Source organism: Galeopterus variegatus, unplaced genomic scaffold, assembly GCF_000696425.1.
Source record: "Galeopterus variegatus unplaced genomic scaffold, G_variegatus-3.0.2 Scaffold3477, whole genome shotgun sequence".
NCBI classification, from domain to species: Eukaryota; Metazoa; Chordata; class Mammalia; order Dermoptera; family Cynocephalidae; genus Galeopterus; species Galeopterus variegatus.
In genome coordinates, this window is record NW_007729588.1 from 101,945 (window position 1) to 118,529 (window position 16,585).

At 42.7% G+C, this 16,585-nt stretch overlaps 1 protein-coding gene across 2 annotated transcripts in view; it reads right to left on the reverse strand.

The window, feature by feature from the left end:
• Window positions 1-3,002: 3,002 nt before the first annotated feature.
• Window positions 3,003-16,585, reverse strand: part of PDE6D (phosphodiesterase 6D, cGMP-specific, rod, delta) — a 51,255-nt gene continuing 37,672 nt past the window's right edge. Inside the window, exons 2-5 of one of the 2 annotated variants that reach the window (XM_008585173.1) lie at window positions 7,364-7,452; window positions 6,636-6,761; window positions 5,823-5,928; window positions 3,003-3,603 (exon numbers count right to left, since the gene is read on the reverse strand). In XM_008585173.1, the coding sequence (XP_008583395.1) occupies window positions 3,522-3,603; window positions 5,823-5,928; window positions 6,636-6,761; window positions 7,364-7,452 (403 nt within the window). In that variant the 3' untranslated portion in view covers window positions 3,003-3,521. The remainder of the gene's footprint in view (window positions 3,604-5,822; window positions 5,929-6,635; window positions 6,762-7,363; window positions 7,453-16,585) is intronic. The other variant, XM_008585174.1, reaches the window with a different exon arrangement.

Genomic DNA, 16,585 nt, shown 5'->3' on the forward strand with positions numbered 1-16,585 from the left:
TCCCCATCAAGTATATCCACCATTTAGAACAGTGTCTGCTCATAAAAAGTGCTCAGTAAATATGTGTGGAATGAATGTAGAATGCTTAAAGAATTGGTACATAGCACATTCACAATACATAATAGCTTAAAAAAATTTTTAGGGACAAGGCAGCTAGAAGAAAATGAAGAGTCTACAAAGGGGCAAGGAGCAGGTTCCCAGAAGCTAAGAAAAGAATCTCCAGGAGATGTCAAAAGAATTGAGGCAGCAGATAAAGCCAGGACTGTCAGGGACCACCAGAGGGCTGGGGGCTGGAGCCAGACGGCAGTGGTTGAGGAGTGGAGGAAGTAAGGTGTGGGAAGACTGAGTGAAGACAATTCCAAAAAGTTTGGATCTGTAGAGAAAGAGAAGGATAAGAGCAGGAGCTGAAGGTGATGGAGGATTGAAGGAAAGTCTTATTTTTAAAAATATACTTTTTAGGGTGACTTGAACATGATTTATGGGCTGAGAGTTGAAGGATTCAGAGGAGAGAAAGCTTTCCTGATTTTGTCTTGAGTGTAATTTCTTCTTCCTTTAAATTTCCACCTTGTATTTCTCTTATGGCATTTATGATAATTATTTGTCATATCCCCTACTAGTGACGAAACTCAGTAAAGGTAGTCCTGTGCCGAGCGCACATCTTACTGATGTGTAATGGGCCTGTAAGTGTGGCCAGGTCCTCTTTGGTGGACTTTCATGCCCAACTAGGGCCAGATTCAGTCCTTCACCACATTCCCCATCCCAACAGTCCAAAACTCACAACAATGGCAAGTAACATAATGGAGAGGTGGATGAGAGGGTTTATTGCATATCACACAGCAAACCTTAACCAAAATTCTCTTAACAAAATTTCCATGCTCTTTTTTTCTCCAAGGCTGTGCTGCCTGGGATTCTTTCCCTCTCTTCTCCCCTACAAAACCCTAAAACTCCTCTTGATTGCCCTGAGCAGCTGAACTCTCCTCCTTGCTCGCACACGTCAGAGCTGGGACCACCCTTGGGTCTTTAAGCATGCTGCTCGGAGATCTTGGTCTATCCTGCAGCCATCCCCATGTACACGTCTCTAACATTTATTAAATTCCTCTACCAGTACTTCTCAAAGCATGGCTCACAGACCACCTGCATCAGAATCACTTGGAGTACTTTACAAGCAGATTTCTAGGCCCACATCTATTGAATCAGAATCTCTGGAGGAGGGGCAGGTGCCCATCAATATTTGAAAACCAGTGGCCATACATTGTGCAAGGCATGTTTTATGTACTTTTCCTTTCAATAACATTCTGTGGCCTTTAATGTATTCAGGAAAAAACAGATCTTCAGGCATCTGGGCCTGCATTAAGGCTCATCTCAGCTTGCAGCTACCCTGTAAGAGCTGAGCTGGACCTAAGAAGGATCCCAGTCCCTGCAGCTCCTGTGACCTCTCCTTTGGCTTGTGTTCACCCCTGGCCTGACCACTTCCTTTTCCTTCCACCATCCAGCATCCTCCCTGCCAGCTCAAATCCCACTGCATAGCTCAGTCAGCACTGTCCTTGAAGCACATGATTTTTTGTATTGCTTGTTTTATGATAAAATAATTCTTTCCTGAGCATATGTATTTTGATTCCAAAGAGATAGATGGTAGGCTTCTAAGAATGACTGGACTATAACTCTTGTGCTTCTTAGAGCAGCTAGCAGTGTGTCTGACAGTTTCGGCTGGGTGAGCAGAGAAATACTCTCTGGGAAGTCCTGTCTCTCTACAATATGTCTTGTTCCCTGAGAGTATTCCCTGATGGAATTCTAGGGAGAGAGATGTTTCCCAAAAAGGGAGAAGATGGGTCTGCTCTGAGAAAAGAGATGCCATTTCAAGAAAGCAAAAGGAAACCCTGATACATTTTCACCTTCTTTTTTTAAAAATCCAGTCTTTGGTATTTTAAAAATAAATTTTGAAGACAACAGATTTAATATAAAGAATAGAATCATCACCCAAAGATGGTGCTAGTACACTAAAAATGGACTGCTTCTCCTCCCCATCCACAGATACCAATAGATCCAGCTAACGAACAGAGAAGGAGCAGGAATTGCAGCAGGGGCCACACCAAAGAGAGCTGTCTTTCCAGTGTACAGTCCCGTCCTCTGGCCTCAGACCTTACTGCTTTGGTAACCAGAAAACTTAATCATTGGTATTTTACAAAAGATAGTGAAGACTACTTGGTAGCTCAGAGTTAAGTTCCTAAAAAAGAAAGCTTTTTGATTTTCTCTTATGTCAGACCTGAAAACACTGCAGATACAATTGAGTCTCTCCCCTGCTGGCTTCCTCTGGCCAAGGTCTTAAAAGCCTCCCAGCCCAGATTCTTTCCTGTATTTCTCCAGTTAGGTTCATGGAGATCTTTTCTTCATTTTGAAACTTCTAGTCTCTCATTTAGGAATACAAGAGTCCCTACTCTACCAACTTAGAACTTCTATCCTTAACAGAAACCTCTTGAACAAATGAACATTGTAAAGGAATGGAAAAAGTTAAAAACAATAGGGGCCGGCCCGGTGGCGCACTGCTACAGTGCGCCGCTTGGGAAGCGCGGAGGCGCTCCCGCCGAGGGTTCGGATCCCACGTACAGACCAGCCGCTTACTGGCTGAGCGAGGTGCGGGAGCAACACCGAGGGTTGCGATCCCGTAGCCGGTCCGGTCCGGTACGGGCGCGACACTGAGGGTTGTCATCTGTTGCCGGTCACGAAAAAAGACAAAAAGGGGAAAAAAAAAAGTTAAAAACAACAACACAAAGTACATGTATGTTGTAGAAGAGACCATTAAAATATTGTGTCAAAAAGACAGGTCATGGGTCTTGTCCAGGTACATTGTACATTCTTGGAAAGCAGCAACTGAGAAACTCAGGAACAAGATCTATCAGTCGATATCTGGAATAAAATATAGATGTGATCCTATGACCTGATAAATGTCTTTCTCCCATCATGCAGCCAGGTTCACGTTCCAGAAAAAGGAAAGATAAAAGCTGTGCCATGCTAAAGACTGTAGGAATATTTTAATTCGTATGATTTAATTATATAATAATAATATCACAGTCTATTTTACAAGTTAAATGTATGAGAGTATATGAAATAGAAATGGTAGGAAAAAACTAAACATGGGTCAGGAATATGAGTTTTTCCAAAACCAGGGGCCAAAGAAGATGTATACCCTGCAGGGCCCAAGGAGGAGCCAGGGAGGGTGACAGGTACAGTATCGGCTCGTGGTATGTTTGTTCTCCTGTGTTTACACCAGGAAGGAGTTGAGGCACGTCCCCTGCCCTGGTCTGGGGTTAGGAGTTTAGTCTGGTCAGTGGAAGATGGCTGCTTGGGGAAAAAAGCCATCTGGTTACCTACACAGAACTGGTCCCCTGGTGGCCACAGGTGGGTTCTGCCATAGGAGGAATTAGGGTTGGAAGTGTCAAAATCAAACATGTGGAGGAAAAAAGTAAACAGTTTCCTCCTTCCCCCCAAAACCCAAATTCTTGAAATGCACACATATTCTTTTCTCAAACGTAGAAAAGTCTCACTCTAGATGTGCTTACAAGAAGATCATCATCAAAAAACTTTGTTTCTATGATAACGTTCCCACTGTGAAGAGAAACAAAGAGAGGGCAAAAGAAAGATAGTGAGCATGTTAGGCATAAGATTTCACTTCCACAAAGTGATTTCTATCTAGCTTTGCTGGGCCGGTGGACATGTACCCAAATAGAGCCCTAGCTTGGGGACATTAAAATCTGTGTCAACATGGTGTTAGACATCTAACATGACACTTGTGTGACTAGGTCTGCCCCCTTCAAACTCATAAATCAGAAGTGAGAGCATGTCTCCATTCTTTGGCACACTCTAAAACCCTTAGTAGAGTGCTCTGCACACAGGGTGCTTATAGATCCGACTGACTTTCTGATATCACATTTATGGGCACTTATGGCTGGATTACACGTGGAAACCCGTGGACCTGAGAGGTGGTACCTTTCCCTACAATTCCTACTATAGTGGACAGCTGGGGTTTTGCCTGCCCTGCATCTATTCTCCTGACTTTGGGTAACAGCACTTGGCTCTTTGTTTGGGGGACTACCCCTCCTCCAGTCCATGTGTTAATCAAATGGTTCCTCCCTTGCCCGGCAAAGGGGTGGGCACAGAATGTAATTTGGGCCAATCAGACTTTCTCCCCTGAGCAGGATCCTTCCTATGGCTGTTCCTTGAAGAAGCCATCCATAGATTCCTGCCTCCTGAATCTTCCAATCTGCCCCAGGTCTCCCCCTTATTCCTTTATTTCTGCTGTATTAGCCAGAGCCTGTTTTTGTGGCTTGCAATCAAAGAACCCTAGATGATGCACCTGAATTGTAAGGGTAGAATCTCATTTTTCTTGGTGGGTATCTCAATGCTCCCATTTGTAAAATGGGAGGGACCCTGACCTTACCAAACCACTGTTGAGTTAAGGGCAACTGTTTTGGGGGCTCTAACAAGTGACACATGACTTAACCCAAAGATGTTATCATAGACTTCCTAATTTTAGAACCTGATAGAAATCAGGCCTGGCCAAGATGAAGTCAAATGAAGGTTAATAAAATCTAAAAAAATGCCCTCTTGTACTACTCTGTATTTTCCCAGGGTAATTAATAATCAGCAGATATATTTCTGTTGGTAATTAATTATAAAACAGGTAATCTGAATGGCTGCTACTGTAACTAAAAATCTATTAAAGAAAGAACTACTAAAAACTTAAATAAATAACCTCTATTTACAAATTCGATGTGGCTTTCATAAAGGGCTTGTTTAAAGAAACGATTTAATATCACACAATAATCTGTAGGATTAACTCTTTAGAAGGCACTATTACTAAAATATTTGAAAGACTAACATCTTTTCCCAAGAGAAAATGGTAGGTGGGCAGTTACTGACAGTGTTTTTGGACAAAGGACAAACTAATTGTTCTTTGCGCAGGAAGCATAACTACTCAAATGGTAAGCTATTCTCTGGAAAACTGTAACCAAACATTATACTCTAAAACAGAATTAGGACTTTGCCAGATGCTGTTAAAGGTGACTCAAAGTATAGAGATTCCAAAAGTACGAGGGTCTTCAAAAAGTTCATGAAAAGATTTGGATTATCTTTTTTTTTTTTTTGTCTTTTGTCTTTTTTCCGTGTCCGGCAACGGATCGCAACCCTCAGTGTTGCCCCCGTACCGGACCGGGGACCGGCAACGGGATCGCAAGCCTCGGCGCTGCTCCCGCGCCTCGCTCAGCCAGTGAGTGGGAACCGGTCTGTACGTGGGATCCGAACCCTCGGTGGGAGCGCCGCTGCGCTTCCCAAGCGGCGCACTGTAGCAGTGCGCCACCAGGCCGGCCCTATTCATGAACTTTTAAAAGTACCCTCGTATGGTGGTCAGGAAAGGGAGCAAATTAGCATAGATTTGGTATATATTATATGCCAGTTTCCTTCCATATCATCTCATTCTATTTTCACTAAACCTCTGTGAGAGAGAATGGTTAATTCTGTCTTTTGAGATGAAAGACTAGGGCTCAGGGATGTAAAGTATATTATTGCCCAGGATGACACAGGTTGTCAGGGTAAATCAGGAATTTAAACCTGGTCTAACTTGAAGTTTTTGTTTTTTTCCTTTCTATCACACTGTCTTTCTCATATGATAATGGTCAGTAACCTATAAACTAAGATATCCCTGCATACTCTTTTACCTTTATTTCTTAACCTAGTTCTGTGCCCACTGAATGGGATCAGGAGTCCCACCTGCCTGGAATGGCTGCTTCTAGACACACTTCACAATTTCCTGGGACCTGCTCACTCACGTTAGGACGCTTGCTGGCATCATCTGGGATTCGGGTGCTGCCTCTATCAAGGACTGCCAGGTATTTGTGGAGTTAGGGATCACAAAGCCAAACTCGAAGAACCATTCTGAAGGAAGAACGAAAAGCCGGGGTAAGCATATGCCCCAGTATAAAGTTTAAGGGCTCTTTAACCCCCTCCTTTAGAGTGAGCCTCTTCCTACCCCAAAAACCACCAAAGGAAGCTATCAGAAACCTCCCAGACCAGAGGCATAAAAAAAGGACAAGGAAGCCTCCTTTAGGCTGTCCTTTGAACCACATCAGAGGCTTGCTTCTTATGCTTTGGGATCTAGGACCAGCGAGCAGGATACAGTATAAGCAGCATTTTCTTAGAAATAGGCTGGATGTGAACTATAAACAGAAGTAGGCCTTTTCACTTGGAATTGTAGCTCTAAGATGCATATGTGCCCTCTTATACTTTATGGTGAGAACTCAATGCAGAATGGCCATGCCAGTCACATTTGTGTAATACTGTATGTAGAGCACTGTACTAGGTCCTGATCATAGCAGCTTCCTCCAAGACCACATCACAATACTATGCCAGTGCGAAAGCGGGCAGCAACGTTCCAGTGTCAGAGGCCTCAAAGCCCCTCATAGTAGCTAGCTTTGTTTTGGTTTGTTTTCACTGGGGGTCCCTAATTTTGCAGAGTATAGGAATCCTACTACAAACCGAGTTGTAAAATGAATGTTACCAAAGCACTGCTTAAGTTTACTGGGTCTTGCCTTTTGTCCCTGCCACCCTAAGCCCTGATTTCCAGCATGCAGGCAGCAGAATACCTTCTAGGCATTGCCCTTTGAAGTAAACTTTTTGCTCCAGGCGGAATTTTTCCATTTGCTCTGCTGAAGAAAAGTTCAATTCTCGAGACACTGCTTTGCACTTCAGGATTTTCTTGGGAACACGGGCTGATAAGAAAAAAAAAGAAATGTTGAATCCATTCTAAATGAAAACCACATGACTATGATGCTTCAAGTTTCTGGGAGCTTCTTATAGCTGATTTAGTGAACATGATAGATACATTACATTTCAGATAATGGTTTGGTAACTGCATTATACTTTTCAGTTGAAGGCAGAGGTCTCAAATTCATCAACTGTATTTGAAAGATCTTCAAGGAACACCAAATTTAGTGCATCTAAGGGCTTCGCCAAGCTACTCTCATTAGGAAGGGGGCTTTTCTCTATGCTATTCTACTGGTTTTAACCCCTTACTTTTTCATTTACTTCAGGGAGACAAAAATGCAAACTTTCTTTTGAAAAAAAAGTTGAGATTTTAGTTTATTTCATCTTTGGATATGTTCTAGTGCTAAAATTTTAGCACAAAATGGGTTTGGGGAAATGGAGAAAGAAATCTAAGAAAGGAATTAAAAATGTCAGCAACATGTGGATTAATGTGCTCTGCCTTCAGGGGCTCATTTACCTGCAGGTATGTGTTAACTTATCTCCCTGATGCCCAGGCCCTGTTCTGACATTGGTCAGAGCCCTGTGCAGACAAAGGATTAGAAAGTACCTTCATGCTCCACACCAGGGACAGACAGGTCTTCTGTTCCTTGCCAGAGTATCTTCCCTGTCTCAGCATCCCGAAGGTTCATCCAATTTCTGATCAAATATGATTAAGGAAATATAAGGCACTGAAAGTGACTCCTATTTTGTATGCTAGGTGTCTCATATTTGCTCCTACCAACTCTTGTTTACTTTTTAGCAAGTTTACCAAATTGCTAAGTGCCATGAAAGCAGATAAGAATGTGTAGGAGAGTCCAAAAGACATCTAAAGGAAGAAGCAGAGCCCTAGATAAAATACTTGTATCTATAGCATAAAAATACAAAGATTGTATACACTTAGAAATTGCAAGAAAGGTGGGCCGGCCCGGTGGCGCAATGGAGAGTGCGCCACTTGGGAGCGTGGTGGCGCTCCCGCCGAGGGTTCGGATCCCATGTGGAGACCGGTTCCCGCTCACTGGCTGAGCGCGGTGCGGGCACGACACCGAGGGTTGCGATCCCATTACCGGTCAGTAAAAAAGACAAAAAGAAAAAAAAAAAAAAAGAAATTGCAAGAAAGGGATAGAAAATGAACACTGCAAAATTTAAAATTTACCAACAGAATCTGACCAGCCAAGAAGATAAAAGACCAAAAGAAACAGATATCAGAGGTACCACAAGGAAATGATTCATGCTGATCACCCTGCAGTGAAGACCACAGTCCATAAGTTTCACTCACGAACACGGAACTCTCAAATAGCTTTCTATTGCTCTGCTTTTAAATATAATCAGATAGCCCAGTATTTCCAGAAAGTTAAGAAAGCATTCACCATGATAGATAGACCAAAACAAACTAAGAAAGAAAGGAACTTAGAAGAAAAAAAGAAGGGCCGGCCTGTGGCTCACTCGGGAGAGTGCGGTGCTGATAACACCAAGGCCACGGGTTCGGATCCTATATAGGGATGGCCGGTTCACTCACTGGCTGAGCGTGGTGCTGACAACACCAAACCGAGGTTTAAGATCCCCTTACTGGTCATCTTTTAAAAAAAAAAGAAGAAAAAAAGAGACTACAGGCAAAGATACAAACTTTTAAAAAGGAGCATTAAAAAAAAGTGGGAGACATGACATAACCCTTACTGACACTAAATATTATACACAATGGAATTTTGTATGTTTTAGGTGATTTTCTCTGGCTCAAGGTTACAATTTATGAGGTTACTAATTCTAACCTAAGTATTTTCTAGCTTCTGTGTTGTTCAATACAATAAATGACTTGATAATACCAATTTAAAAAAAGAACATTCAGAAAACAAAAAAGAACTCTAGAAAAACATATTTTGATAGCAGAACCAAACAACTCAATGCAAGAATTGGAAGACAAAGTTGAGGAAATGTCTCAGAAAGAAAAAGACAAGGATAGAAAATAGAAGGGTAAAAATACAAAAACTGGAGAATAGTCCAAGAGTCCAATGTCTAACTAACAGGAGTTCTAGAAAGACAGAACAGAGAAAACTGCAGGGAGGATATGACCAATACTTTAATTCAAGAAAATTTTTCACACTTTCACTGTCCAGCAAATGCCCAAGTCACATCATAGTGAATTTGTGAACGTCAAGGATATAAAGAAGCTTCCAGAGGAAAAATAAATTGTCCCATAAAGTGTCAAAATCAGAATGGGAAAAAAATATGGAACGAATCAGACTTTTCAATAGGAACTCTGGAAGATGGAAGAAAATTGAGCAGTGTTAGGTTCTGCGAGGCAGAGAAAAGGGAGAGAGAGAGAGACCCGAGCCAGGTGCTATTTCAGCCAAGAGGCTTTATCCCACCAACGTAGAGGGGAGACTGAGTTGGATCAGTTCCCCCAAAGGAAAGCAGGGGCTTATAAGCCTTTGAAGGTTCTAGCAGAGTAATGGGCAATTTTGAAATCAGTGGTATGCAAGGTGACACAGCCTTTGTAGTTTGCTAACACCTGGTTGGTTAGGGCATAGGCTTCTAACTAGTGTCGTTACTGTATCAGTGCAAAGTGCTCAAGCTCAAAGCCTGCTCCCGCAGCCCACAAGACATTCCTTTGATGATAATGGTCATGTTTACCCCTTCCCAGGAGAGGAATTTCGCTGCTCAGTTCCCAGAGCAGAAAAGGGAAAGGGGAGGGGGAGCAGGGGGTAAAGTTTCTTAACCTGGCTATGTTGATGTTAAGCTAGCCATGAGGCCTAGTAAGAAGTACCTTTGAAATTCTCCTGAAACAAATTGAAGAAAACTTTAAAAAAATTTTTCCAAGAAAATAATGATAATATGCTCCATTAAAATGACAGAGTAAACCAAGGGAGAGGACAGCATGGGATCCAGAAAGCAAGAGATCTAACACAAGAAACAAGTGAAGGGAGTCCCCTGAGTGACTGATGGTAAAGGAAGGTCCTAAGACAATAGCTCTTTAGCAGGCCTGGAAGTGACTGGTTCAGGGCCAGACTAGCACAGGTCAGAAAGCTCAGGGAGAAATATTCTTTTAAGAAGATGAAATTCATAGAATACCCAATGTGTTTATATGGAAAGGACATTTATAAAATTAGAGGAGATTAATAAAATTAGGGGAGATTTGGAGGTCAAATTAGTGACAAGTACAGAATACCTGAGCAAATTAATTAAAAAACATCAGGGAAAAATCAAAGACAGTACTGGAAGAAAAAAGTAGTCACAATTTATACTACATGGCTTCATTGCAAACAGTGTTGACACAGTCATAATAATAAAAACACAGACTACAGATCCAATATGATTATCCTGGGAGGATAGGGGAATGAGAATCGTGTGTATGCGTGGTCCGGCATGAAGTGCTGAGAAACAACAAAAATTGTCATTTTCCACAGTGGGAAGTAGAGAAATAATGCCTAAAACTGAAATGTTTACATGTAAGTACAGTGTGCTTTTTAGAAATATCAAGATAAACACCAAACAAATCAGCCAAAAAAAAATTGAAAATAGTTTTCTCTGGGGAGTAGAAAACAGGGATGGGAAGACAAAGAGTGTTGCTCTTCATTAGAAGCTGGGTGGGGGCCGGCCCGGTGGCGCACTGCTACAGTGCGCCGTTTGAGAGCGCGGTGGTGCTACCGCTGAGGGTTCGGATCCCACGTACAGACCGGTTCCCGCTCACTGGCTGAGCGAGGTGCGGGCGCAACACCGAGGGTTGCAATCCCATTGCCGGTCCCGGTCCAGTACGGGCGCGACACTGAGGGTTGCTATCCGTTACCGGACACGAAAAAAGACAAAAAGGAAAAAAAAAAAAAAAGAAGCTGGGTGGACTATAAGTCTTTAAATGAAGGACACATGAAACTTTGATAAAAATAAACTAAATTAAAAAAGATAAGATTTCCGGTCAAGATGGCAGAATAGAAGGTCCCCAGTGTCACTCTCTCCCACAAATCAACCAATTTACAACTATAAAAAAGCAATGACAGCCAAGCTGGGGCTGCTAGAGCCCAGGGGCAGAGGAGGAGAGATCTACAGAATGCATGAAGGCAGGAGAAGCCACGATGAGAGAAACAAAAACCACTGTGACCATTTTGAACCCCAGCCATGTCCAGGCTGGAGCTGCTGAGCGCACGGAGCAGGAGCCAGCAAAAGCCGCAGCTGTGCCCTTTGGATGAAGTTGCTTGGAGGAGGCAGGGGAGAAGAGGACCTTGGTGGCCTCCAGGCCAGCAAGACCACTAATAGGGTTCCCATGGACCCACATAGGACTGAGGAGCCACAACAACTGAAAAAAAGGAGCCACTCAGAGGCTGCTGAGTCAGTGCAAAGGACCAGCATATGGCCCATCCCATGGGTAATGTTTGCAGCACCAGCGGTCAGGGAGATGGGCCCACCAGAGAACACAGGGGCACAGCAAGGACAGCTGATCTGCACAGGACCACTCAGAGGAGACTGGTCAGGAATACAGAATTGCATGGGATGCAGTTTGATGGAAAGACTCAGGCCAAGACCAGAGTTTCTACACAACCCTGGTGCACCGGATCTCTATAGAGATGGAAGTACCTATAAAGTCAACCATTAAAACCTGAGTTGCACAAAAAACCTTCCCTAGGGAATGAGCAGCAAAGCAGCAATTTAACTCAACTACAGAGCTCAAGTACTGGTCCCCACAGGAAGATCCCCCGTTTCAGAAGTAAGCAAAGGACAACCAATTAGTTTCAGTGCAGAGTTTAAACGGTGGGAAAAGCAAATAATTCAACACAGAAATGCAAAGGACCAGCGTATGGCCCATCCCATGGGTAATGTTTGCAGCACCAGCGGTCAGGGAGATGGGCCCACCAGAGAACACAGGGGCACAGGACAGCTGATCTGCACAGGACCACTCAGAGGAGACTGGTCAGGAATACAGAATTGCATGGGATGCAGTTTGATGGAAAGACTCAGGCCAAGACCAGAGTTTCTACACAACCCTGGTGCACCGGATCTCTATAGAGATGGAAGTACCTATAAAGTCAACCATTAAAACCTGAGTTGCACAAAAAACCTTCCCTAGGGAATGAGCAGCAAAGCAGCAATTTAACTCAACTACAGAGCTCAAGTACTGGTCCCCACAGGAAGATCCCCCGTTTCAGAAGTAAGCAAAGGACAACCAATTAGTTTCAGTGCAGAGTTTAAACGGTGGGAACAGCAAATAATTCAACACAGAAATGAAAGAAAAAACAAAGTACCTGCAACCAGAGACAAAGCTTCACATTATTAGTAAAGGTCTCATTTCACCAAAGAACACCTATAACACCTAGACGGACTGAAGTCCCCTGGGCTACCTAGTCAGAAAGCGGGGGAGGGCTGGGAGCCTCAGCAATGCCCCCCAACGAGCACAGCCAGCCCAGTGACGACCACCGACCAACCTCAGGATGCGCCCTGGGCTCTCTCAAGCTGAGGTGATGAGGGGCCTCAGGCCTCGGCCACATCCCGCTCTCCCCCACGTGTAACCAGCCCAGTGACAACCACCAAGCCACAGCAAGAAAGGCCCTGGGTTCCGAGATGGGTGGGAGCAAGGGCTTTTGTCACACCCCCCTGACATCTGCATCTAGCCTGGCAATGGCCAAGCCATTGCTGGAAGCCACCTGGTCTTGACCCCTCTGGGAATGAGGGGGGTGCCACAGGCCTCAGTCCTGCCCCTCCTCCTTCCTCCTTCTTCCATCCCATTTCCTTGTCCTCTTCCCTCTCCCCCTCCCTCCCAACTGCTCTGCAACATCCTAGAATGTAAAAAAATTAATAAAATTACATTTTCTTTAAAAAAAAAATAAATAAATAAAAGGAGAAAAAAAAACTCAAGAAAAAAATTCTGTGTTCTGCAAAATGTCAATTATTCTGTAGTGCATTTCTCAAAGTCTGCATTTGATCCGATTTTATAAACACTTACAGAATATCCAAAAAATAACAATAAATAAAATAAATAAAAGGATCTCAAGGTTTTTTTGTTTTGTTTTTAAAAAACCTAAACAATGGTTAAATCATTAATAGAAGAAATATTACCTAAGCACAGAGGCTAAGTCTGTGAAAGATGGTTAATATATGTAAAGAGATCAAGCTTCAGATAAAAACAGTTGATATAGTTTACATGTGTTTTTTCTTTTTCTTTTTTTTTTTTTTGCTGTCTGTCAACCAAACCCTCTTCCCAACAGCACCCTGCAGCTTCCGTTTCCCCATGGGAGGCAGAGACTGCTCTGCACCATAGTAGCTGGAAGGGCCAGATCCTCCTGTCCCAGCTCTGGTGCAGCTGGAGGCAAGCACAGGAAGGCCTAGGCTTGGACACTTGGGTGCCTAGTTCTGGGGTCCTGAAGCTCTAGTCAGGACTTGGGGAAGAGCTGGCAGTTCTGCAGGGTGGGGGTAGTGGGGGCATGCCAACCTGCCCTTTCCCGCTCTGTGGCCTCTGCTGCAGTCTCTAGTCCTCCAAATTCCAGGCAGTTCCAAAAGCCCGAGATATCCTTCCAATACTTTCCCATTGTTTGACTAGTTTGCAGTGAAAAACTCCGAACACAGCTGATTAGCATCATAATGTGTGTAAAGGCACTACATTTAACACTCTGGAGAAATTCTTTCTAGGTTTTGCTGCTATACAAGAAAGGTCACAAAAGATAACCAAGAGTTACCCAGTAAAGTGCCTGGAACACGATGAGGACTCCAGCTTCCTGTGCCCTCCACCTGCTTGTGCAGTGGAGTCTCTATGTATTAAGAGAAAACTTCCCCAACTAGAGAAGGAAAACATACTACTGCTCTATCAATACACTCTGAGCTCGGAACTGTCCTAGACATCTGAGCCAAGGTTTTCAGAAGACACAGACCTCATTTGACTTTCTCTGTATGTGCTTTTCATTCCTTCATAACAGATAGTGTCCTATGTATCCAAGACAGCACCATGGACATCAGTCTTTCATAAATTAAACAACAAAACTAAACTCTGCTTCTACAGTTCCAGTTTCACAGGGAGGTGAGTCATTCTAGCAAAACTACTACAAAAAAAGCCCTGGAGAAGGGGTCCTTACACAAAGCTGCAGCTGTATCAGACCCAGCAGCTTCCAGAAAAAGCATTAGTAACACTGGTCTGGGTCAGCAAAGAAAAGCCTGGGTTAGTGACACTGGCCCAGGTCAGCAAAGAAAAGCCTGGGAGAAGGGCTTACTCTTCAATCTATCTATTAAGTGATAAAATGAAGAAAGTTTTAAATTTGAGTCTTCTATCTGATATTTAGTTGACAGTGAAATTTAAGATTTTTCCATGTCATAGCAAGGGAGGGAAGCAGCTAAAAATACATGGTTGATTTCCATAACACAAGTATCTCTTCTCTTTATAAATAATTGGGTTAAGGACTTAATAGATTTTCTTTTGGGGAAATATATTTTATAAAAATATCTTTGACCAATTCAACAATTATGCATTTCTTCCATGTACCCTAATTTGGTAAATTATCTATCAGTGTCTATATCACGTCCTACATTTTATAATCCTAACAAGATTTGTAAGATATTATCCTCAATAAATAATACAAAATTAGAGAAATACAAAGAGACCTCCATTCAAGGATGTTGGGATGGAGGTTACTTAAGGCCCTTCCAAGTTCTGTAATTTTGGGGGTAAAAAGGAAGGCTCAGTTCATGGTAGAGATACAGCCATTTAGGAACAGCTCTATGAATCATAAGAGTGCAAATCCATAGTAGCCTATTAGTAAACAAATAAAAATTAAGGTAGGTGTCTTAAAATAATGAGAAAAGCTGGTCCTCAAAAGAGAAAACATTTGGCTAAAAATGTTAGAAATGAAAGGCAAGCTTTGATGACTGATCATCACCTGACTGAAAATGTTTTCATTTTAACAGCTTTTTGCTAACCAGATTTTTCAGAGAAAATGAGCCGGAGTTTTAAGACTCAAAGGTCAAATCACTTCCAATCTTGAGAGAGAAGGATTAGGTGGACAAGCTTTAAAGAAGCGTGGCTGGAGTACTATTTATAAATATCACCCTCTGGGTCAGCCAGGTCTTTTCTCATTTGAAAGCTCCCTGGTGATTTATACTAAGGATGATTGCAAAAGAACACTCATTTACTATGGGAAGCCTCCTGTTTGGAGGAGAGCTTTTCTGGTACCCTGTTATTTGGAACCAGGCAGACATAAAGAAGCACTCTCAAATGCAAAATTAAGAGCATCTTAAAAAATAAGCTTCAGAGCAAAACAATAAGCTTCAGAGCAAAATCAATGGTTTGCGAAGTATTAAGCCTTGGAAAAAGTAAAAAAGGAAGTAAATATTCCATAAATATTATGGAAGAATGGGAGACCCTTGGCTCAACAGAGAAGGTTAAATTAGTCCTCTTATGTTTTAAAGAATAGATGTGACCTGGTGTGATTTAGATGCAGTATGGTGCAGGAGCTGGGGACATACTTGAGGTATAGAAGGCAATGAGGAAGGTGGGTAGTGAAGTGGGAAGGGAGACTTGGGAATTAGAAGAAACCAGTTAGATGAATGGGGTACTAGGCAAATTTTCTTGAGAGATGTGAATGCAGGAAATGGAATAAAAGAATTTTAAATATTTTGTAACAATCATCTAGGTGCATTTGGAGTGACTACACTGGTTCTGGGAGTCTTAAATAGTTTTAAATGGAAATGATCGATGGTATGGGGATCTGAACTTGACCTTGCTGTAACATTAATTTTTATATAATAAACATACCCACTGTACATGCCTGTGGGAGGAAGAAGAGAGAAAGAGAAAAATTAGGATAAGGGAAGAAAGTAGAGAGCGAGAGGGAATGGGAAAGGCAAAGAGAACAGAGAAAAGAAACACAGGACACACACAGGGGGAAAGAGAGAGACACAAGGGAGGCAGTGAAGGGAAAAAAAAAAAAGACGAGAAGAACACACAAGTAGAAATGCCCACAAACGACTCAGAACCAAAAGTCAGGGCCAGGATAGAAGGTATCAAAAAAGAAGAGGCCCAGAAGTTGGGAGATGAGATTACACACAGTTTTTTTCCCCCTACTTTAATACTGTATAACTTCTTGGTTAGTGGCTTTCATAGAACGGTTTGAAATTGATGGGCAGAGGAGGAAGACTGAGCATTCCAACTATTAAGTCCCTCTGAAAACATTAATTCACAGTTTTGTGTGACTTATTCAAACTGTGATACTTTTGAGAATTAAAGAGGGTTAACCGGAGAGCACACTTGTAAAGTGCTTAGAAGTCCTAAGGACTTTTAACGTGCTTAGAACAAGGCTGGCCTCTTAGCTCAGTTGGTTAGAGCCCGGTGCTAACACCAAAGGTCCAGGGTTCAAGCCCTGTACTGGCCAGCTGCCAAAACAAACAAAATCAAGTGCTTAGAACAGTGCCTGGGCATTTAGTAAGCAGTGTGTTTGCTATTATTATTATTAATAATGATAATTAATTCATTGTCATCTCCCATCTAGTCTCCTGACTGGGTTTTCCTTACTTCCATTCTTGCCTTCTTCTCCAATCCGTTCTCTTCATAGAAGGGAGTCTTTTTTTTTTTTTTTTTTTTTTTTTTTAAAGATGACCGGTAAGGGGATCTCAACCCTTGGCTTGGTGTTGTCAGCACCACACTCAGCCAGTGAGCTAACCGGCCATCTCTATATGGGATCCGAACCTGTGGCCTTGGTGTTATCTGCACCGCACTCTACCGAGTGAGCCACAGGCCAGCCCTGAAGGGAGTCTTTTTTTTTTTGTCTTTTGTCTTTTTCCGTGTCCGGCAACGGATTGCAACCCTCAGTGTTGCCCCCGTACC